Genomic DNA, 25,538 nt, shown 5'->3' on the forward strand with positions numbered 1-25,538 from the left:
AGCGAGGGTACTCTTCGTTGTGGTGCAGGGGCTTCTCATGACGGTGGCTTGTCTTGTTGTGGAGCATGGGCTCTAGGCATGCAGACTTCAGTAGTTGTGGCACACGGGCTCAGTAGTTGTGGCTTGCGGGCTCTAGAGCACAGGGTCAGTAGTTGTGGCACACGGGCTTAGCTGCTCTGCAGTACGTGGGATCTTCCCGGACCAGGGATTGAACCTGTGTCCCCTGCATTGGCAGGCGGATTCTTAACCACTGCGCCACCAGGGAAGTCCCTTATCAGAACTTTTAAACAGAAACTACTTGCCTATTTGTATATATATCCTTCCTTCCTTCTTTCCTTCCTTCCTTCCATCCATCCTATCATCCATCCAGTCAACAAATTAAGCATGTATTAAATTACCAACTGGGTATTATCATTATGCTACGTGTTATAGAAGATGCCATAATAGTGTCCAAAGTTGGCTGCAATCACACGAAAAGTATTCATCTTCATGAACTAATAAAAGCAAATTAAAAAAGCAACAGCATGCAATTTTTAGCTTACCAAATTTATAAATGCTTTTTATAAAGAAAGAACCATCAAGAGTACAGGAGGAAAGACATGTTCACACACTCCTGGAATGGGAGGACTATAAATTTGTAAAGTCCTTTAAGAAGTAATTTGGCAATTAACTCTAAGCTCTATGGGGCAGGAATCAATCTCTTTTGTTTTCCATTATGTCCCCATTGATTAACACAGTGCTTTGGCATCTGGGAACTGTTCAATAATTAATTGTTGAATAAAAATCGACTGAACAACAACGTTCTAAGCCTAAAAAAATTTACACCCTTCACTCACTGATTCCTTTCCTGAAAATATATCTTAATGACAAAACTGGTTAGAGGTTAATGTATGCCAAAACTTACTTCACTACTGTTTATATTAATACTAATAATATAACCTAAACGTCCAACAAGATGAGTTTTTGTAGTAACAGTAATATTTGGCAGTCATTAAAATTATGTCAAAAAGAAAAATATTTTACTAACAGAAAAATGTTCATAATTAATGTTAATGTAAAAGAAGCAATACAGTTTTATATTCTTAACTTCCCACTAGCAGACACATATAACCAATACTTTATATTTAGGTACATCTGTGAGCTCATGTTACTATAATATATTACATTTTTTTTCTGAAGATACACATGCAGAGTCAATTGAAGAAACTAAAAAGGTATCAAAATACTAACTGTGGTTACTTCTAGGTGGAATTATAGCTATTTTAATATTTTTCAAACATATCTTTAGCTTATAATAATATTTTTTACCATAAACTTGTATTATTTCTACATCAAAACCAAATAATAAAATTATTTTAAAAGAGTAATATAAATGCTCACTTTAAACTAAGAGAATTTATGATTATCCACTTAGACTTCATTTTTATTTTGAAAAACTTCAAGTTGAAAACAGAGAAAAATATATACACTGAAAGTATCTTCCTCTTAATTTTGCTGTGAAAGTGCTCTAAAAATATAAAGTCTTAAAAAAAAACTAAAACATTGTAATGAATTGCAATAATATGTGTGATGGAGAACAAATAACATAGATCAGAGAAATGAATGATCAGTATACAAACAGAATCAAAAAGCATTTTCTAAGATTGCCTTCCCAGTCTGGCAAAGGCAGATATATTTGCTAATCACTCTAAAATGTAATATAAATCTAGGAATTTTTATATAATTTTAAACTTAGTACATTTTTAAACTACTTATTGAAGAACTATAACAATGTTGACCACTAACTAAATAGCACAGCCTATCAGAATAAAGTGCAAATGTGTTCAGTTATGGATTTTTAATGTGGTGCTGCCAACTACTATACTCTGAGCACTTATATTTAATGACGAAAATGATGGAGAAAAAAGGTCATGTAATCTACAATAGACTGTACAGAAACTAATTATAAAGTAATAGTTCACGACATTATTTCAACCTTCTAGAGAGCAAGTGACTCCTAAATTAGGCAAAGAAACTGTGTAGAATCAGATTTTCTTTTTCTGATTGTCCGCTCAAAGTGCAGTTCAGTACCTTCCATCACTGAACAGCATGACCCACTTGAATGCAGAATATAATTTCTGAACAGTGATTCCTATATTTTAACAGCACCACCAAAAAGAAGAATCTGAGTCAAACTAAAAACAAGACAAATATGCAAAGCAATAAATCTGTGCTAACAACTTTTTATTACAATCTCTTTGTTATTAAATAGAGCTACTTTAAGGACAGAAGATGTTACTCTTGATCTTATGGCACTTGTATAATGAGTAATAATAATAATAAATCAAATTTGAAACTTAAGTACCTTTACGTACAAGATCCCGTGTTAATATTCATTCAGAAATCAACAACACCTAGTTGACTGATTGCTACATGCTGGGTTACTGGGAGAACAAGGGTAAATAAACAGATTGTGCTCTAATTGAATTCGGCTTAGAGAAGCAGATAGATACTTATTCATAACTGTGATACAATGTGATAGGTGAATTGTGCATGGTGCCCAGCTAGACATAAAGGTAGACAAGACATAGTCTTTCTTCTCCACAGCCACCAATGCAGCTGAGAAGTCAGGGTCCAAAAACAGAATAGTGATACTACAAAATTGTCACGAAGAGATGAATGGACAGCTGGTGACTATGAGTTAGGCATATGAGGAATCTTTCACTCTCTAATCAGGAGACCGAGAAGGAAACAACTAACCACAATGCCAGGTAATGTGCTAATTGTGCAGGATACCACATTAAGTAGAGGTTTTAGGAGCTAAAACGGACTGGAAAGGATTAGGGAGGAGGATGCTTAAACCAGACTTTTAAGTAACATACAGGCTTTGTTACGCAGAATGGGACATTCCATCAGAAGGAACTAGAAAGCTGAGAGTCTAGTGCAGAGGTTGGCAAACTTTTTCTATAAAGAGCCAGATAGAAAATATTTTAGGACTCTCTGGCCCTACAGTCTGTATTACAACTGCTCAACTTTGCAATTGCAGTACCAAAATAGCCATAGATAATGTGTAAACAAATGAGCATGGCTGTGCTCCAATAAAGCTTTCTTTATAAATAGTATAATTGGGATTTCATATAATTTTTCACAAAATTATATTAAATATTATTATTCTTATTTTCTTCAACGATCAAAAATATTTTTAAAAATTCTTGGCTCTGAGGCTATACCAAAACAGGTAGCAAGTTGGATTTGACCTGTAGGCTATACTTTGCTGACTCCTGGTCTAGTTAGAAGGCAAGCTAAATACACACACATAACAATACATATAACAATTTCAAATATCTAACCAGTGTTCTCAATTCTACCCAGCCTTTCCATTTTATAATACATGTTTTGTAATACCCTCTTTTCTCCATCTGAAATGAAATTCATGGATAATACAACTGCCTACACATTTTTAAATAATGCCTTAACTGAAGTAAAAGAAGAAATAAAAAGAAAGTACTTTATGTTAAGATAGTATGTTTTCAATATGGCAATCTGTGAGCCCAACTACACTAGAAAATGTAATAAAGTAGTCACATGTTTACGTGTACTTATAATGAATAAATTTAGATTTAAATGGAATAAAGAGACCAGATATCACATCTGCAAGAAACACAGGAAAAGTGCAAGAGTAGGCATATGAAGAGTAGACACATATGAAAATTAGTGTTGGAAGAAGTAATAATGGCTCATTTGTATATAATAGGAGAGCAAAGGAAATACTTTAGTTGAAATATAATCTAACAAGATTGCTGATAAAGTGGAGAAAGTAAAAGTGTCATATTTTTGCAAATAAACTTATAACTTAGTACCAAAATAATTACTTATAACTTAGTGTCAAAATAATACTCTGCTTTATATGGGGCAGACCGGTGAGGAACTTTATCTATCTATCTATCTATCTATCTATCTATCTATCTATCATCTATCTATCATCATCATCACCTCTCTATCCCTATTTGGAATTACCCCTCATGTAAAGATAGACACTTGATTTGACTTCCAGTGCTTCAATAGATCTTGGGACTCTGTCCTTTGATAAAAAATGAGGACTAGAGAACCCCAGCCACCTAAGAGCCTACAGGGAAACTGAGTATAGATGATCTTTGGAGAAATATCAGAGTAATACTGAAAACAACAGAAAACTCTAAAATAAATAATTTCACATAATTTTCACAAAATAGATTTCTTATAGTGTGATAACATTTTAAAAATAAATATAAGGTATGGCAATCAAAGAAAATATTTTTTAAAACAATCTTATTGAAATTTGGTGAACTATTTGTATTTCAAGTGCTGTTACCAATTTAAAATGTTTGGTTCTATGTCTATTAAAAGGACCTCAAGTCTCTTCAATTACGTATTTGCAGGTGACATTTACAAATGTAAACTGATACAGGAGAGGTGTATCGATGACATAAATACCAGGATCAGCAATATTGCTCAAGATAGGGATTTTCCAAACTGGGAACCAACTCCTGATAAAATTCCTAACAGAACAAAGTACAATGATCCCTTGATTTACACAGGAGTTACATTTCTAGAATATTAAATGATTATTAAATCCTTGCAGAAAATACTTTGTTTATAAAACTGAATTTGATTTTAGGTTTAGAAAATTAAAAATAAAAAAAACCCTTCATGAATATGAAGTGAAATGTTAAAAATTGTGCATTAATGGAGTCATTCTTTATTCTTCAGGACTGCTCTGCACATTATAGTGCATTTAGCATCCCTGGCCCCCTTCTCCTAATGCCAGTATCACCTCCCAGGCATTATCAATACATAAGTCCCTCCATGCGTTTGTAAAATGATTTCTAATGGCTCGTCTCTCTCCTTACCTTCTTGGGAACTGCTGGTCTGAATTATAAGAATGTAGAAATTAGGTTTATGTAATTCTTTGTATAATGCCCAACACTGCATTATCAACAAACTGCATGCTTAATAATTTTCTTGTCAGTAATTACGCTTCGTGAAGCGGAGCACATAAAGGTAAGAGAGGGAAAGCTGCCTGAAACAGTAAAAAGAATTCTGAGTTCAACGACACTGGCCAATTCTGCCACAAACTGAATGACCTTGAGCAAGTCTTTTTAACTTTTCTGGGCTTCACGTTCTCCTTTGGAAAATACACTAGATGACCTCTAAATTCCCATCCATCTCTGACATAATTATAAAATATCTATCTATCTATCTATCTATCTATCTATCTATCTATCTATGCCTTTGGGAAATTAAAGGAATGAAAGTAGAGAACGGAGAATAAAATCAGGTGATGCTACATTTGTAACAGATCAAACAATATCAAAAAGAAAACCCCAAAACTAAGAAGATGGCCAATGGAGATGGTGGTATTAAAGGGAGGTATTTGATTCTTGGCATAACAGATGCATAGGTAGTTAGACAATGCATATGAGATTCACATTCGTTCAGCAACGTGAGATGATGTTGTCGGACTTATGAAAGACAAACTCTACATGTACTTTTATTTTGTACTTATATTAAGTTTAAAATACATGGTTACTGATTCCTTACCATAAATATTGCCAAGATTAAATCCAATTGGCAAATAACTACAGATGATGGGGTCTTTCTAAGAGCAGGTATCTTATTCTGGTATCAGTGCTGTAGGAATCTACTCCACTGCTTCAGATCAGCGTAGTTCTTAACCTCGATCACAGAGTAAAGGGCTCTTTAAGGGCTCAACCAACTCAGAGTTCCTGAGACCAGAAAACAAAGTAGAATGGGGAAATCTGGGATTCTGCTAGGAGGTGTCAGTCCTCCCAACCATGTAAAACACTCCAATTCCTTAAGGAAATTTCCTGTTAAATTAAAGAATTAAAGAGGTCTCTGAGGGTATTCTCCCTTCCAGTGTACCTCAAACAGGCCTTTCTGTAAGATGAGGTGGAAAGCTTGAGTCCGATAGAACTTTATTTGAAACTAGTTCTGCCTTTATCAGTTGTGCCCTCGTGAGCAAGTTACTCTTAGCCTCAGTTGCCATATCTGAAAAATGGGAATCATATAATCACTCTTTTACTGTTGTTGGAAGAATTCCAAGTGATGATTAATGTAAAGACCCTAGCACAGGGCTTTACACATTGTGGGTGTTGAGAGTATTCGATAAATACCGTCACCTTTGGTCTTTTCTTTTCCACCCTCTGTACTTTGTCTCTCCTGCCCTGCCCTAGAGAGAAGGCTCTGCTGATGTCAGCATCCAGTAGCAGGGGTGCCAGGAGTGCTGCTGACTGACTGGCTTCAGATCTGCCCAAGGCATGCTCAGTGCTTTTATTCCTTCTGTGATACCTCTTATTCTCTTATGTTTCTTCCCTTGCCTGGAGGCTGCTGGTGTTTTCCCAGAGACTAAAAAGTCTTATTCTTCCTTAGTAAGGGACCCTCTATGGAAGGAATCAGAAGAAGCAGCCACAGAGTTAAAACAAACTGTCAGATCTTTCTAACCAGACAAAAGCTGAGCCTGAGATTTCAGCCTAGGGCAACCCTACTTCTTGGACTAAAAAATCCTCTGCACTCAAGTTCCTGTAAACTGCTATTTCTGGAGGAGCTGTAGAGGGACTGTTAGGGAAGATTTACACAGTTTGGCTAAATACTTCAAATGTAGTTTTTCTAGCAGTATGTACTGAGAAAACCTAACATCACCCACCTCTGAATGCAAGCTTATGAAAATGCTAGTTTATCAAAACAAGTCTATTTTACATGACTTTACATGTACTTTACATGTACACCATTGTAAACCTCTGAGAACCCTGAAGGACAAAATGACACCCCATCATAACGTGGTACTGTGTCAAGTGTCTCTGAACAGTTGCCTGGCCTAACCTTCATCACTATAAGCGAGGCATCAAAAAATTCAGTGGACAGACTAGAAACTCTAATAAAGGACCACAATACTGATAATTAATTCGATGGATGATATGTTCTTCAGGTTAAAAAACATAATTTGGATATCACTAGTCATCATAAATACCATTTTTTAAATTGGACAATTCCTGTGTTCTAAGCGCCACGCTTGGCTCTTTAGATGGAGTACTTTCAATTCTTATTACACTTTTCTGCAACATGATTATAACATTCTAAGTTTTACAGAGGGGCAGATGAGTCTTAAAGAGGTTAAGCAAGTGAGATCACACAGAGCTAGTAAGTTCAAACTTTGGATTATCTGGCTCTAAAGCATAAATCCTTTCCAAAGTGTGTCTCATTCATTAATGGATGTCAGGTGACAGAGCCACAGAATATTAGTTTTGGAACGGATACAGAGGTTCATTTAGGAAAATCAGTTTTCTTAGAAACAGAGAAACTGAGGCCTAGAAGGGTTCCTTAACCATGAAGCCTAACACAGAGTGTGGCAGAACTCTTGAATCCTACGGTGGCTCAATGCTGCTGACTCAGCAGAGTCCTCACCAAGGCCCACCAGGCTTTCTGTGACCCATCCCCTGCCCATCTCTCCGTGGGCAGACGGAACTAAGAGCAGTTCTACACAGACACCAGGGTGTTACAACTGTTTCTGTTATTTTTGCCCCCAAAGCCTATCTCTCTCTGCCGACTTGATAAACACACATTTTTTCAAGATTCAATTCAGTTCCATCCAAGTATCACTACCTCTATGAAGTCTTCACTAATTCACCTCTCTTCTCTTCCCAGAAAAAACAGTTATAGTGAATTAAGGAATAGGTTAATAGAAGCCAACTTTTATTGTGGATTTATGATTCATTCATTCCACAAATATTTATTGAGTCTCTACTATATGTAAGCACTGTGCTAACTGCTTTATATGTATTATGTTAATCACTCCTCACCATAAGCCTATGAGTTAAGTACTATTTTTATCCTAATTTTACAAAACAGGAAATGTAGGCATAAGGAGATACAGTATCTTTTCTTAAAAAAAAAAAAAAAAAAGGATATTTTTGTCTTTCTCCTTTGTAGTCCCTTTGTATCCTGAATACACATTTACTATGGAATTTGCAGCACTCCGTGGAACTTTGTTTCACTTCCAAATTTTGATTTATGACGCTATTATTCTGTGTATATAGTGATATATTTGCTAAGTATTGTATACTATTGTAGGTCGTAAGCTCCATAATGGTAGAGGTGGTATCTACTTTGTTTCCTATTATATCCACAGGGCCTGACAGAGTGGCACATAGTAGGTACTCAGGAAATGATAGTTGAATAAAGAAATGAAGAATGAATGAATGAATGAATAAAGAACAAATGCATAGAACCCTGGTCTCTGAGTCTTCACTGTCTGTGCTGCCTCCCCAGACCAGTCTGCACTGGGCAGAAATGCTGCATAAGCAGCGATGGACATGTTTTTTTTGTTTTTTTTTTTTCCCCAAGGCCAATACTATTATCTTGGATGTGCATTCTAGAACTCACTTCTGGACACTATAATTTTCCATTTTCTTACCTATTATTATGGTTATATTAATTCTACAGATCCAAATGGAATGAAAACTTATTTGAGAAGGGACAGGAGCTGTTTTTTATTCCTGCTGAGGAATAACATAATGACAAAGTCCTGTTAGTACACAGCACCCCCAAATAACAGGAGTTTGGCAAAGAGCCTTGGGAGGAACTCACGTCATTACCATGGCCCTGTATTATAGCAGCCGGAAATCACACTGCTGATTTCCACGTAACACAGCAACTATCTCCAAGGGCAAGATCCCAGCTCCCAGACACTTAATAGCCCTCAGGCACGTTCTGTACCACATATGGGTCCCTAGGCAACTCTAAAACACGCACTTTCCTTCTTTCTGCTTTATCAAGGAGTCTAATGTTTACTATCATTAGCCTCTACCTTTTATTTTACAATATTCACAGGGTATCTTTAGTTAATTTAAGGGATAAAAATGGTATCCAAAAATTCTCAAAACAGACTTAGTGTTAATGGACACATATTGATACACACACACTCTTGTTTCTGTGATAGTTTACATGGGCATATAATACATACACATCTGTATATTTCAAATATTAGACATATTTTATAGATGTATATGTAAATGAATACAGATATATATATACATAGAGCAGCATTTTCGAGTACCTATCAGAAGTAAAGGCAATATACTTTATATAGAGAAAAACATTACAAGAACAGCTAGTAATTTCTAGGAGAGAAAAGAATAATATAGAACTTTAATTTTTACATGTGTATACGTATATATATATGTATAATTATATACACATGAAAATGTGTTAATACATGAAAGTAGATATTATAGCGATATTTAAATATATATCTCTATATTAATATATTTAAATATATATCTCTATATAGAGATATTTAAATATATATATGCACATGTGCATATACAGACATATTAAAAATTATTCGACATAATATATTTGAAAGGGCACGGGAGTGGAATGAAGAGAGATTGATCAATCTAGTATAGCACATTTTTAGGACTAAGATGGTAAAAGGGTAGAAAAGTCAGTTGATGGAAGAGTGTCACAACACTGAAGATCCTAAAAGATATGGTATCGGTTCTCCATTATTTGGGGAGTAACTGTTCTTAGCAAGTAATAAAGGACATGTGAATAAGAGAGAAAAATGTAGAGAAATGTGTATACAAAAGAATAACGGGAGATGGTGGCTGCCTCATTTTATTGCCTTCTCATATGTCACTGGATCTTTAATTATCAGTGCAGAGTCTATTTCAATCTTTAAAGCATTAAATGGCTATAAATTTAAGCAAGTAGGAGGCTGACTTTGTTAAAAACCAAGGAAGGGAAAAGTTTCCCTTGGTTGATGAAAAACGTACCAAGATTTTTTGAGCATAGTTATTATAATATAGTATTAGAGATTTTGGTTTGAGCAATGATGAAAAGTTTATTACATCTTAGATAAAAAGAATTGTAAAAATAAAGCATGTTTGCATATTCTACTCTGTGCAAAATCCATAAGCTAGATGTGTTTGCCTTCTCTGCCTATGTAAGCCTTGAGAATTTAACATAATCAATAAAGAGATATAGGCTAAAGACATTTAAACACATGTGTTTGTTAAAGAACAGGGACTTCATAATTGTTGACTGTTTATTCAGTTTGGAATTCATGTTAACTTTAAAAAATAACTGAGTTTCCAAACATCAGGCTCCATTTCAAGGTGAACTAGTTTAATTCTAAAATGACAATATATTCTTGATTTAAATCAAGATGCTGAAATGCATGATATTAATGCATCAGAAGCCACATATAAGGCTATGTATATGTAGCATTAAGATCTAGTGATATATACTTACAAGTACTTAAAAAAAACTAATATTAAAATTGGAATGTTCTCTACACCTCTCAGATCATAACGTTTTACTCATGATCAATACCCACTTCTTAATTATGCTAAAATCATATTAAAATCAAGAGAGGATTTTTTTCTGCAAACACAGATTTTTCTCTTTTCAGTGAATTTTTATGAACAGAGTTCTATATTTATGACAATGATTACAGGTGCCTTTTATTTATATTTTATAGCATTTACAGGAAGTTGTTTTCCCTCTTCTGGATGGAGACAGGAAAAAATGAGCCAATTTCGTTTCTGGTACAATGCTAGTAGTTTGGGGCAAGAATAAGCTAGGAATCAAATTAAGGGACTCTGCACATCTGCTTCAGAAATATGTTACAGGGGAATACGAGTTATACTTTTTAATATAAATAACCTTTTTGCTTCTATGAATAAATGAAATGTTTCATTATTTTATTCTGAGTGTAATTGTCTAGCTTGCTTCCAATTGTATTCCTTTTGTTTATAAAATGAATTATTTAGTACAAACACATTTTCTTCTCCATCACTGAAAAGGTATACAGCATTATAAGAGTAAAATTAGAATAGGATACTTTAAATCGCTGCTTTCCATAGCTGAAGAAATGAATGTTTTTTTATCTTTAAAGAGATGGAAAGTATCTGATTAAAGTTCATTTTCTCTTTCTTCCTTAAAACAAGACAAAACCCTAGGCTAGGCAGAATAGAAAAAGTTAACAATGATTAGAAGTAATAGTGCTGCTAAAGTCTATGATGCAGAATAGTAAAATCATCTGAGGACTAGAGAAGTTGAATTTGGGGAAAAGTCACTGAAAGAAACTGAGCACAGCATCCCTTGACTTTCACAGGCCACACAGAGGTGTGAGCCCACAAACACCTGTGAAAATTACAGGATTTCTTGGCCTACCATTTACCAAACATGCGTACCCAGTCAGCAAGGAGCACCCAGAAAAGTTTCCAAACTGCTAGCCTTCCCCAGCGTGCTCTCAGTTTCTTCCAATACTCACGGGAAAGTCACAAGGAAAAGGCTCACCTGTGCTGGGCTGAACCAGCCATGTGGGCAGGCACAATGCTCCCCACAAGTCCCTTTGCCCTTGGTGCTCGTCTTGTGGGAGCTTTTCCGCACACTGTCCCACAAAGTGACCAGCTTGGTCCTGTTTGAAGCTGGGCCCCCAGGTCCCGAGGAGGGCATAGTCTGAGAACTGTACCCGAGCCCCTGAGGACTCCTCTGCCAGCCACAAGCGCAGTGGGCATCCCTGAGCAGTGTGGGTGCGCTCCTGCCGGCATCCATCCCATCGGACCCCCGGCTGCAGCTGTGTTGCTTGGTGAGGTATGCATTCATACTGCACTGATGCCTACTCTTGCCTTTGGTCAGCTCTGCACAGGAATGTCTCCTCCCTCACACCCCTTTCTTCCAGGCAGTTGTAAAAGTCTTTTTTTTTTTTTTTTTTCTCCCGTGGTTCCCTCAGTATCTTTGACAGCTGCTATAGCAGCGCATCGTGGGAGCAGCTCCGCACAGCATTATCTGCGGGCTGGTAGCTCTTTGTCAATAGATGACTCAACTCACAGAGCAACTTGACAGTATCCCTGCTCTAGGCAGAAGCAATCAATGCTCCACACAGCTGGGCTACAGGACTGTACACTGTTACAAACCCTTTTTGGATGGAGCCCCACAGTAAAGCATACTCTTCGCAATTTGGCATTCTGGCTTTTCCCTCTCCAGCTGATCCCCACGCAAAATACAGACCTCAGGAAAGAACGCTTCTTATCGGACTAGCAGGACCCTTCTTTCCAGAAAGAATATATCTAGGCTGAAACCATATAGCGTAAGCAATGTAAAACGATGGGGAGGTTAACCTGTGAAACAATTTCCAACATTTACAGGAATCACTTATTTAGAGAGAGGTTTGCCAAGACACAGACCAAATCATGAGGTAACGAAATAAGAGGATCAGTATTAACTCTAAAGAACATTGATTCATTCAGAAAAATCACTTAGATCACAGCATTATACCAGAGTGCTTTCAAATTTGGAAGTGTGTTTTAGAACATGATTATATATTATAGTCCAAACATATATTATTTATGCTATGAACAATTATTAATTCTTTCTGATTCAAAAGTAAAGCAATTCCCAAAGTTCCAAATGGATGGGTTGGCTTATTTTGACACAGTGTTTTTCCTTACCCCAAATTATTCTGAGGATTTCCTTTCAAATACTTTACCACAACAAATACATTCACCACAGAGAGAGTCTGCATTTTAAAGTGAAAGACATCTAATTCTGCCATCCAGTATTTTGGTTTCCAAAGACAGAATTTTCAAATTCTTTCACTAAAAAATGAGTGAAATCTATCCAATTTAAAGCAATTGCCTTCCAAAGAGGACATGATTGTTTTAAATTTTAAATTTTAGTATGTTTGCAGAAGCCATGCATAGTATTTTCAGGAAAGGGAAAGGCTAATTACTACAGCACTTAGAATTTTTATTCTGTTTGAAACTTTCCGTATCTCTTGCCAAAATGCCTATCCCTATCACATATCCCTAAGGAAATAATTTTGGTTTGATTGGGGAGCACAGCGCCACCTATGCAGCACCAAACAAGTGTGATATAATCCCATGATATAGTTATTCTAGTTATAGACAGTCAGGTGCTATCAGACCCACTTTCGCAGTGGACTAACCAGGTGCTGGGGCAGTGTAGACCTCATTTCTATCTGAGTCGACAAGGTTCTTGTTTCAAAAGCCATGATTACAACATATCCTACAATTCAACACTAGGACTCCCTGGATAAATCATTGTTATATATAAAAGTCCTGAAAGGAAGGGGCAGGAATTTCTCTTTTCGTGTATCTGCATGAAAGAGACGTTTCCCAAATTCTGTGCAAGGGGTTGGTATAAGTACCTTGCCTGGCACGGTAAGCATTCAAAACACCTTTGCTAAATAATAATGACCCATATGTGTCAGTTCAGAGGGCAGGCCTGGGTCTGTTATTGACTATTTTTTCCCAAGCTCCTAGCCCACTGCCTGCCCAGCACATCATAGCAGGCTTATGATAAATACATTTTTGGACAGATGAATAGATATTTGGGTGGATGTCTAATAGAAGGAAAGAGTAGAAGAATGACGGAGTTGACTAACATTTTTAGAAAATAATATTTGATTCAGCAGTGCTCCAGAAACAAACTATTTTTCTAAGGTAGGCTTTACTGTTGATTTTGAGATATTAAGGAAATTTGCCACAAAAACGTGAAGACTTGAACTGTTGGGTAGGTATAACAATGGCATTAATGGTATTTCTTTCTGAAAGAGGAACAAGGAATCACTATCAATACTTACAAACATAAAATTGAGGCAAATAGATCATCATGTGATACGCAGTGAGAAAAGGAGCAGAAAATTCTCTCCCTTTCTTTTTCTCTTCTTCTTCCTCCCTCCCTCGCCCCGCTTCATTTTTTTATGCTGAATCAAGGGCTAATGGCTGAATGACCTTCTGGGTCAAATAAAGCCCTAGAGAACTTCATATTTATCTGGTGTCGCCATGATGCATGGCTGTACAGTAGGACTTGATGTGAGATGGCAATCCACCACCCTCCAAATGAGAATGTAAGGAAGTGATAAGTTTGGCTCTCTCCAATCTTATCTAACCATAGATGCTTCTCCAGTTTTTCAGGCAGATTTCATTGCTCAGAGGCCCATTGAATCGTCAGGGAATACATGCCCTGTTCTCATCCATTTGCCTCTCAAGTATAAGAATCAATCTGTGCAGGAGTCAATGTGAATTTGTTATAATTTTGTAATGGCGTGTGCAGCTTGCAACAAGACAGGAAAGTTCCTGGCTGGGCACTACTCAAAGATATTATAAATCTTCATAGGGACCTAAATCTGTTATGAATGAGTTCTTTGGAATCAGCTATTTCTTCTCATCACAAAGACAAGAGAATTGCTGTTTTAATAACCTTTGCATGTCATTTCTATATAGAAAAATAAATATTACATATTGCCTAACTAATGTGACTTTCCTCCAAAGATCTTAAAGATCACAGCAAACTTTTGTTAAACGTGCTTCAAAACTATTGAAATTGTACTTTCCCTTTAACACGTATAAAATAATCCTAGCCTCCTCTCTCCCCCTCCCCCCCAGTTATTTTTTCCTTTTCAAAAATGACGTTTGGCTTTCCAAGTCTGTGGACAGACCACTTAAAACAGATAAATATGTCCAGCTAGCCCACTGTACTATGAAACAGACCTACTAATTAAAGATAATTCAATTCGATCAACTGTAATTGGTCAACTGTAATGACCATAGGATGACATGAAAGTCTGGCAAAACGAGAATTAGTGGTGCACAAGTCCACATCTTACTTATCATTGTGATTTAACATGGGCATATGGCGCACAGAGCAATGCCTAGATGAGATACATCTTATTGACCTCTCTTTGACCTGGTAGTGCCTCCACAGAACAAACACTAGAAGGTTTTTGTTTATTTTATTTTATTTAAAATTTGTTTTTATTGAATGAAAGATTCTTTAAATTCTATAGTGCTTTACCATTTTCAAAAGTTTCACACACATGATTTCATATAATCCCATTTTGAAGCAAGGGCTTAAAACTAAAATCCTGGCTTAATTTGTTTAATAAAAAATAAATATCAAAGATGAATTGCTAAATAAATTGTACTGCACTAAAACACTACGCAGATTCTTTTCCAGATAAAATTTCCTGCAGGCACTCTATGCATATGAGAAATGAAAATATTAATTACGAAAGAAGAGCTAAGTGCTTGCTAAAGGATGGCTGGGTAGCAGAAAAGCCCTTTAGCAGCCCCAAGTAATGTGTTAAATAATCATAAAATGGTATAAAGTATTAGACACAATTTCTCTTGATTTGAAAAGTATGTACAGTGAATTCCTGTGACCGCAAAGACTAGAGATGTTACAAATGCTAACAAATTAATATTCTTCTACATCTAAAACCTTCAGCCTAGGCAATCTCCAGAACTAAGCACAATTACCTTCTAAAATAAGAGAGAACCAGAATAGTTAAGGTAATTTAGGTTCTAAAATTATTTCCAAAATACTTATATCAGTTTAATCATAAATCTTATGAGGCAAAAGTAAGCATGAATTAACAGTGTGCAAGGACACATCCCTATTGCTATAGAGATTTAACTTGGACAGAGGATTTAACAGGGAGTAGAAAAAAATTTTTAAAGGTCCCAAATTCTCACTAATATACTTGGATTTGGGTGGATGCTGGTGGGGAGGGGATTAATCTGAATTGAAAAGGCCACTGTCAAATGGTTTTCAGGAAATGCATATTTATTCTATTCTAACAAACTTTGTAACACTATTAGAGAAATAAGAACACAGGTTATATGACATTTCTTAGAGAATCTGAAAGGAATATTGATAAAAGGTAATAATCATTTATAATTTACATATTTTAACAATTTAACCTAAATGATGAACCACAGTATTACAAGAAAGTTGTTCTCAGCCTTCCAGATTAAAGTAATGTCACGTCTCCTGTGACTCTTTCCAGATCCACCTGGCATATTCAGTTATACTCTACAGTATTTGTCTGTTAAGTATCTTCTACTTTTGTCTATTCCTCTCAATCACCATGATGACCATCCTAGTCTAAGCTACCGTTCACTTCTCTGTAAAGCTTGTGAAACAGCTTCGTAACTGGCCTCTGGCACCACCTTTACTCCAATTCATGCTCAGGTAGTGGCCAGAGTGACTTCTTCTAAAGTGAGAATCTGATTAGGTTCTACCCTGCCTGATAACTGTGAATAAAGTCTCGTTTTCTGGGAATCTTTATCCCTACAGAGAATACAATCTTTAAAGTGGCTTGCATGGTCCTTAATCCTGCCCTGTGCGACCCAGCCTCTACTGCTTTCCCCAGTCTCACCCATCCCTCACTATCCTCCAACTATCGTGTTCTCTTTCCCTCTTCACACCTTGTTTAACCCTCCAACTTGTTTGACCCTCCAACTATCGTGTTCTCTTTCCCTCTTCACACCTCCACATAATTCATTTCTACTCACCCTTCTGTAGGGTGCATCAAGATACAACCTCCAAGAAGCCATCTCAAGGAAACACAGAATACAATCTAAAAAGAGTGGGCTCATTATGAAACACAGCTCCAAAACAAGTCTACCAGAGCTTACTTCCTACCAGATTGCCAACCCAAAGCCTCTTCTATTCAGAAATTCTGGAGTTCTCCCTGCATTCCAGAGCTCAACTCAAATGTCACCTTTTAAGAGAGCATTCCCTGGACACTGCCCCACCCCCTTCCAGAGCAGATTAAGTCATCCTCCCATTAAGCACTCATTTAGCACCTGTGCTCCTCTATTATAATTTATGACAACTGCAATTAAAACAAGAATTGCACTATTACTTGTTTTGTGCCATTCTCCTCAAACAGAATGTAAGTAACAGCCGTTAGGGAAGGGAGATGGCTCTTTTTTTTGCAGTTGCATCCTCTGAACCAAGCACAAAAGGCGTTTAGTGTTTATTAAAATAAATTAAGCAAGAAAGAAGATAAAAGTGTTCTTCAGTGGTTATTCCAACATAGGTATCTGGGTCCATGTTCTACATCTTAGTGTAAAATGAACAAATAAGCATTTTGAATTTAAACACAAAATAGCAATGTGTTCTTAAGGTCATTATGTGAAACATTTCAGTGGCTGAGTGGTGCAAGTGTATGAATTTATCTTTTTGAAGAAGTTTGCTAGTGGTCTTATAATACTAAAACATAGAAATGGCTGCTGTTTATTTTAGCCAGATCTTCATTCATAAAAGCTGCTCTTCCTGACAGCTGTGTTTTCAGACTGTTCTCCCTTTATAGCTAGATGGGACAAAATGGGGAGTGGTTCCCCAAGTCAGAGGCCAGTCAGTGGTAAAGCAGGGAGAGAATCCCAAACTTCAGCCACCAAAGTCACATTCCTCTTAAAATGATATAGTCCAAAAGGTATACTGATTTCACAGTATATTACAAGTATGTATTAGGGAGCAGAAAGGCACGATGGTATCTCCTCTTCCTCTCCACCAAGTTAGAAAGTTAAAATATTAAACAGCATTATTATCCATAATAGTCATCCCCTTTAGTTCCTTTTAAAAAATTGTGGTGAAAAAACACATAATAATAGATCTACCCTCTAAATGAAGGTTTGAGTGTACAGTACAATATTGTTGACTATAAAGCACAATGTTGCATAGCAGATCTCTAGAACTGTTCCATCTTGCAGGACTAAAATTCTATTCTAGAATTCTATTCCCATGCACAGTGATTCTTCATTTCCCTCCTCCCAGCTCCTGCCAACCACCACTCTACTTCCTGCTTTTATGAATTTCACTACTTCTGCATACCTCATACAGTATAAATGGAATCATGAAGTATTTGTCTTTCTGTGACTAGCTTATTTCATTTCATATAATGTCCTCAAGGTTTATCCATATTATAGCACATGACTGGATTTCCTCTTTCTACGGCTGAATAATATTCCACTGTATGTATATACTACATTTTCTTTATCTGTTAATCCGTCAGTGGAGAATTAGGCTGCTTCCACCTCTTGGCTAATGTGAATAATGCCTCAGTGAACACAGTAGTGCAAATATCTCCTTAAGATCCCAATTTCAATTCATCTGGATAAATACCCAGAAGTAGGTTTGCTGGGTCGTATGGTACTTTTATTTTTAATTTTTTCAGGAACCTCCATACTGTTTTCCTCAGCAGCTGAGCCATTTTACATTCCCACTTACCACCAATAGTGCACAGGGTTCCCATTTTCTCCACATTCTCACTAATACATTTTCTAGGTTTTGTTGCTGTGTCATTGTTTTTGATATTGGTCATACTAACAGATGTGAGCTTCATCTTCCCTTCTCAAAATCGTTTTATCTATCTGGAGTGTTTTGTGTTTCCACAACAATTTTAGGATTTTTTTTTTTCTATTTCTGTAAAGAATGCCATTGGGACATTTGCAGGGATCACACTGAATCTGTAGATTGCTTTGAGTCGTATATTTTAAAATGTTGTCTTCCAATCTTTGAACATTTGTGTCTCTTTTTCATGTCTTTCATCAATGTTTTGTAGCTTACAGTGTACAGGTCTTTCACTCCCTTGGTTAAGTTTATTCCTATTTTGTTCTTTTTGTTGTTATTGTAAACGAGTTTGTTTTCTTAATTTTCTATTGAAATTGTTCATTGTTAGTATGTAGAAAGACAACTAACTTTTGTATATTGATTTTGCATACTGCAACTTTGCTGAATTCATTTATTAGTTCTAACAGTATTTTCGTGTGTGTGTGTGTGCATGTATGTGTGGAATCTTTAGGGCTTTTTAAACATGAAATAATGTTTTCTGCGAACAGAGATAATTTTACTTCTCCCTTTCTGATTTGTAAGAGGTTTATTTGTTTTCCTTGACTAATTGCTCTGGTTAGAACTTGCAATACAACATTGAATAGAAATGGTGACAGTGGGCATCTTTACCTTGTTCCTGATCCTAGAGAAAAGCTTTCAGTTTTTCACCATTGAGTATGATATTAGCTATAGACCTTTCATCTATGACCTTTATTAGGTTAAAGTCATTTCCCTCTCCTCCTAGTTTGTTGAGTATTTTTATCATGAAAGAATGTTGAGATCTGTCAGTGTGTCTCTGCATCTGTTGAGATGATCACTGATGTTTATCCTTTGTTCTGCTGATGTGATCACATTGATTGTTTTTCATAGGTTGAACCATCTTTGCATCCAAGGATAAATCACACTTGGCCATGGTGTGTGATCTTTTTAATGTGTTGTTGAATTCAGTTTGCTATTTTGTGAAGGATTTTGCATTCATTCATTAGGAATATTGGCCCGAAGTGTTTTTGTTGTGTCTTTTCCTGGCTTTGGTATCATATTAATGTGGGCTTATGAGAAGTATTTCTGAATTTTCAATTTTTTGGAAGAGTTTGAGAAGGATTGGCATTTTTTCCTGTTAAATGTTTGGTAGATATCACCAGTGAAGCCATCTGGTCCTGAGCTTTTTCATTTTGGAAGGTTTTTGATTATTGATTTAATCTCCTTACTATTTATAGGTCTGTTCCGATTTTTTATTTCTTCATGATTCAGTCTTTGTAGGTTGTAGGTCTTTGTAGGTAAATTCTAAGAATTTACCCATTTCTTCTAAGTCATCCAATTTGTTGGTATATAATTGTACATAGTAGTCTCAATCCTTTTAATTTCTGCGGCATCAAATGTAACTCTCCTCTTTCATTCTTTATTTTATTCATTTGAGTCTTTTCTTTTTTCCCTAATGTAGCTAAAGTTTGTCAATTTTGTTTATCTTTTTAAAAATAGGTCTTAATTTTGTTGGTTTTTTCTATTGTTTCTCTATTCTCTACTTCATTTACTTCTGTCCTAATCTTAACTATTTTCTTCCTTCTGCTAACTTTGGATTTAGTTTGTTCTTCTTTTTCTAGTTCCTTGAGGTGTAAAGTTAGGTTGTTTATGTCAGACCTTTTCTCTTATTTAAATATAGTCATTTACCACTATAAACTACCCTCTTAGTACTGCATTTGCCTCATTCCACAAGTTTTGGTATGTTGTGTTTTGTTTTTGTTTCTCAAGATATTTTTAAATTTCTCATTTGCTTTGTTCTTTGACCCACTGATTGTTCAAGAATGTATTGTTTAATTTCCAAATATTTGTGAATTTTCTAGTTTTCCTTCTGCCACTGATTTTTAGTTTCATTCCATGTGTTTGGAAATATACTTGGTATGATTTCCATCTTCTTAAAACTGCTAAGCCTTATTTTGTAACCTAGCATGTGATCTATCCTGTAGAATGGTCCTTTAACACTTGAGAAGAATGTCTATCCTGCTGCTATTGGGTGGCATGCTCTGTATATGTTTGTCAGGTTCTTTTGAACTGTACTATTGTTTGACTCCTCTGTTTCCTTATTGATCTTCCGTCTGGGTGTTCTATCTGTTGTTGAAAGTGGGGTGTTGAAATCATCTAGTACTGTGTTGCTGTTCATTTCTCCCTTCAGTTCTGTCAATGTTTGCTTCATATACAGACTATCTCTGACTTGCAATGGTTCAATTTATAATTTTTCTACTTTACTATGATGTGAAAGTGATACACATTAGTAGGAACTGTACTTCAAATTTTGATTTTTGATCTTTTCACAGGCTAGTGATATGCAGTATGATACTTGGAAACAGGAGCAATCCACAGCTCCCAGTCAGTCGTGTGATCACAAGGGTAAATAACTAATACACTTACAAACATTCTGTACCCATACAACCATTCTGTTTTTCACGTTCAGTACAGTATTCAATAAATCACATGAGATATTCAACACTTTGTTATATCTTCTTGGTGAACTGACCCTTTTATGAATATATAATGTCTCTCTTGACAGTTTCTGACTTAGTCTATTTTGTCTGATATAAGTATGGTTACCCCTACTTGTTTTTGGTTACCATTTGCCTGGAATATCTTTTTCCATCCTTTTACTTTCAGCCCATATGTGTTCTTAAGTCTAAAGTGACTCTCTTATAGACAGTACATAGTTTAATCTTTTTTTTTCAGCCACTCTATGTCTTTGGACTGTGAAGTTTAACCCATTTACATTTAAAGTAATTATTGATAGGGAAGGACTAACTATTGTCATTTTGTTCATTGTTTTCTGTCTGTCTTGTAGCTTTCTTGTACCTCTTTTCTACTCTTGCTATCTTCCTTTGTGTTTCATTGACTTTTTTTTCTTTTTGTAGTGACATGAGTTGATTCCTTTCTCATTTTCTTTTGTGTATCTTCTATAGGTATTTTCCCTGTGGTTACCATGTGGCTTACATAAAATATCTTACAGTTATAACAATCTATTTTAACCTGATAAGCTGATAACAATTTAACTTCAATGTATATAAATACTCTACATTTTTACTTCTCTCCCACACTTTGTCATCAATGTCACAAATTACATCTTTTTGTAGTGTGTATCCATTAACATATTTTTGTACTCATAGTTATTTTTTATACTCTTGTCTTTACCTTCTTTAGTTCTTAATACAGTAACTACAGCACTTATCACTGAGCTTATTGCATATAAGACAACAATGTGCTCTTGTCCAAGCCTTAATAAACTTGAAAGTCAATTTAAATAAAGTATATTGATTTAAATGGGTGGGGGGGAATCTTGGCTTTTGATCAGACTCTTGGGAGTCTAACATGTGTAACATTCTGACTGTGTTATTTCCAAGTGCTGGTCTCATTCTTCCAATGCTAGATGCTCTACTGACTCTTTCCTGGTTTCTAGGAGCAGGCAAAGTAGTGTGGGAGAGTGTGGAGTTCCTAGGCAGGGCACAGGCATGTGCCATCCCCTGTGCTGAGTTTCATGAGAGAGGAAATGTATGAAAAATAAAATGTGCAAAACTAATATTAGGGTATTGATTCATGACTGGAAAAGAGAGAGAGAGAGGAAGGGGAGGAAGAAGGAAGGGAGGGAGGAAGGAAGGAAGGAAGGAACGAAGGAAGGGCAAAAAGAAGAAAGCAAAGGAGGGAGGAAGCAGTCACAAACTGAGGAAATAAAGCTCAGAAAAGATAAGACACAAGAGTCAGGATGAATGATGCTATGCACAGAATCAAACTGGAACAAATATAAAATGGACCTTCCTCTGACTGTGGGACAGTCTGACACATACCACTGAGATCCCCTTGAAGCAATCTACCTAGATTTTGGGGGCTGTGACACTCGGAATTTGAGAAAGAATGATAAACTGGAATCAGCCTTTCTTTGGTCTAAGTTTTACATGCTCTTATTTTTCTGATGAATGATTTGTAATAGATATTTTCTAAATTTATCAAAAGGTTAAAAAAATACACAAAACTTCTCAGTTAAAATTAACCAGATTCTGACTTGTCAGAGGTAATTTATCTGTGGATTGGCCTAAAGGCAGGGGTATGGATTAATAGAAATGACAGGCCCTCTTCCAGCTCAATGATCTCCTCTCCTTAGAGACTTGACATTTCAGGAAAGTTTTACCTAATTGGCTTTGCTCTGGCCTGTACATTTCAAATTCACATTTAATTAATCATTCCTTCCTCTGTGATTCCACATTATTTTGCTCTTGTGTCTTTTCACTTTGTTCAATAAATATTTATTGAGTTCCTATGCTGTACCGGGAACTATGCTAGGGATAAATTAGCGAACTATAGCTAACAATTTAGCAGGGCAGAACTCCTTGAATAAACAAGTGTGCTGAGTGATGAAAGGGAGACATACAGTGACAGCATGTGGGATCTTCCCTGCTATTGAAGTCATTCCATTATGGTGAGTTTTATAATTATATGTGGGCATGTTTGCCTTTCCTACTAGATTATAAGCTTCTGAAGAGCAAGGACCATCTTTTATTTGTAAACTCACACCCTCCTTGTCATTGCCTCACAATATAATTATTATTGCTCAGTAAATATTTGTTGAATTAAACTTGGAAAATATGGGACTTGGGTTTAGGAAATGTGCTCTAGTTCCAGCTCTGCCACTAACTAGCTATCTCATCTTGGACAATTTATTGAGTTAAGTTTTAATGACCCCATTTGTGAAATTAAGGGGGTGGACTAAAGTGTCTATGCATCAATATTTAGTGGTTGCTGAAAGACAAGCAGAGCTGGTGAGTGATGACCTGTCAACAACTCTAGGTTTAATCATAATGCCTCCCAATTGACTATAGAAATACAGATTTAATATATTATTATTGTAAACATGTAGGTTTATTATTATTTTTAACACATAGCAAGATGATTAAAGGGTATGGCATGGTGAATTTTTTGGCTTATTTTCTCAATTTCACACCCCTTCAATAAGATTTTGCCAAATAGGGAGATGGCATGCTATAGTGGCTAGAAGCATGGCCTTTGAAGTCACAGCTGAGCACATTTTCATTGCTGCATAAATATCTGAAGTCTGCTGGAACTTTCCCCTGGATTTTGAACATTTTTTTCTATATTTTTACATAATGTGATAAAGTTTTGTACAACATTTATGTACTTCTTTTCTCTCATTCATAGTAGACAAAGCATGAGTTCTAGAATCAGACTTCTGAGTAAACGTTCCAACTCTGATCATTATTAGCTTAGGACTTGATTAAGTTACTTAACCTCTCTGTGTCCCAGTCTCCTCATCTGAAGAATAAGATTGATAATATCAATAGTTCCTATCTCATAGGATTGATGTGAGAATAAGATGGATTAATTTCTGTAAAGTACTTAGTACCGTGCCTGGCACATAATAATATCCAGCAAGCTTTATCCTCTTCCTCCTAATCATCATTATCATCGTCCCCCTCCCTACTCCAATTATAAGAAGTAGCAGATACTGACATTTAAAAATTCTGCAGTGCCTACATAGAGACACTCAAAAAAGGTCAACTGATTTCAACTGAATGTCAGGATCCCATATTGGTCCTAAACTTCTTTCCAACTCCTATTTTTGGTCAGGGCATTCTGCCCTTGGGCCAGGTGCTAAATAACATCATTGATAACAGCAACATATCTACCATTTATTGAGTACTTACAATGTGTCCCAAGCATAAGTATTTCATTTGATCCTAACAATCCTATATGGTAAACACTGATATGCCAATTTAAATACAGAAATCAGCTTAGACAGATTCTATAATGTTCCCATGGTCATAGTATTAGTAAGGAATGGAACCAGGAATAAAATCAAGGTTCACACAGCACTGGAGCCTGTGAATAAAAAAATTGTGCAAAATAGCATCTCATTTTTCTGTTGGACTTCAGTTTCCAGAAGTACCATTATATCCTTTATTTCTCTTAATTTTCAAAATAGCTCCATATGGTAGGCAGGGCAGGAGAAAAACAGAAGCTCATTGCTGTGAAACAGTGTGTCAAGGGTCAGACAGCTGTTAAGTGATACTGTTGGAACCACAATTCAAAACTCAGTGTTCTGTCCAAAATCTGTCCACTATTCCATCCTCTTTTCCCACACAACACTTCCTTTTTAAGGATGTACACATAGCATCTTGTCACTCTCTTTGACATCAAAAATTGGGTAAAAGATAAGGAACATTTCGTGAACCTAGAATTTAAGGTTTTAAGTTTGGTGTTAGCATAAAATGTGTGTTTGCCTTTTCGATTCCTATTTATAATCCTAAGGAGAGGATTCATCAGGATTTTGAGAGATCTGAAGAATGGCTGAAATGAAAATAAAGTTTTTGTCTTAATTACATTTTCTCATACAAGTCCAGGAGCATCTGCGGTTTCTTACAGCCATGAGAAAGAGGCTTGAGTTGATGTAAACCCCCTGTCTTTCTGGCTGTAGAACAGCTTTAATCATAGCAGCTGCAGCTACCATTTATTGATCATCTGCTCTGAATGTGCCAAGAAATATACAGAACTAGAGCTAATTCTTACAACAGCCCTGAGAGGCAAATATTATTCCCTTTAATAGATGAAAAAATTGAGGTTCAGACAAGATAAGTAATTGCTCAAGGTCATACAGCTATTAAATAGTAAAGTCATGATTCAAACCCAAGTTAGTGTGATTGTACATCTTGATGCTTTCTGTTCCACCATGTTGCTTTTCTCCGAAAACAACAAACAAAAACCACAAAAGCATACAAAAAAGGTGAATAAAAGTGATACGAGTCTTCTACCTTACTTTAGCTAATATAAGTACTTTAAAGGTTAAACTCTGGGAGACTTCCGGGAAGATGGCAGAAGAGTAAGACGCGGAGATCACCTTCCTCTCCACAGATACACCAGAAATACATCTACGCGTGAAACAACTCCTACGGAGCACCTACTGAACGCTGGCAGAAGACCTCAGACCTCCCAAAAGGCAAGGAACCCCCCACGTACCTGGTTAGGGCAAAAGAAAAAACTAAACAGAGACTAAAGGATAGGGACGGGTCCTGCACCAGCGGGAGAGAGCTGTGAAGGAGGAAAAGGCTTCCTAGTCCACACACTAGGAAGCCCCTTCGCGGGTGGAGACTTCGGGAGGCGGAATGGGGGAGCTTGGGAGCCGTGGAGAAGAGCACAGCAACAGGGGTGCGGAGGGCAAAGCGGCCAGATTCCAGCGCAGAGGATCGGGCCGACCGGCACTCACCAGCCGAGAGGCTTGTCTGCTCGCCCGCCGGGGCGGGCGGGACTGGGAGCTGAGGCTCCGGCTTTTGTCGGAGCGCCGGGAGAGGACTGAGGTTGGCGGC

General features: G+C 36.5%; 1 protein-coding gene across 20 annotated transcripts in view; it reads right to left on the minus strand.

Annotated features, from left to right (window-relative positions):
- Positions 1-25,538, minus strand: part of DLG2 (discs large MAGUK scaffold protein 2) — a 2,011,757-nt gene that overhangs the window by 797,433 nt on the left and 1,188,786 nt on the right. For 2 of the 20 annotated variants that reach the window (XM_067750586.1, XM_067750579.1), the window contains exon 1: positions 11,341-11,857. The exons of 16 other annotated variants lie outside the window; for them this stretch is intronic. In XM_067750586.1, coding sequence (XP_067606687.1) covers positions 11,341-11,649 — 309 coding nt within the window. In that variant the 5' untranslated portion in view covers positions 11,650-11,857. Of the gene's footprint in view, positions 1-11,340; positions 11,858-25,538 lie in introns of those variants that run through there. 2 more of the 20 variants (XM_067750588.1, XM_067750582.1) reach the window with 1 other exon arrangement.

The sequence above is a fragment of the Pseudorca crassidens genome, chromosome 9 (assembly GCF_039906515.1).
Source record: "Pseudorca crassidens isolate mPseCra1 chromosome 9, mPseCra1.hap1, whole genome shotgun sequence".
Classification (NCBI taxonomy): Eukaryota; Metazoa; Chordata; class Mammalia; order Artiodactyla; family Delphinidae; genus Pseudorca; species Pseudorca crassidens.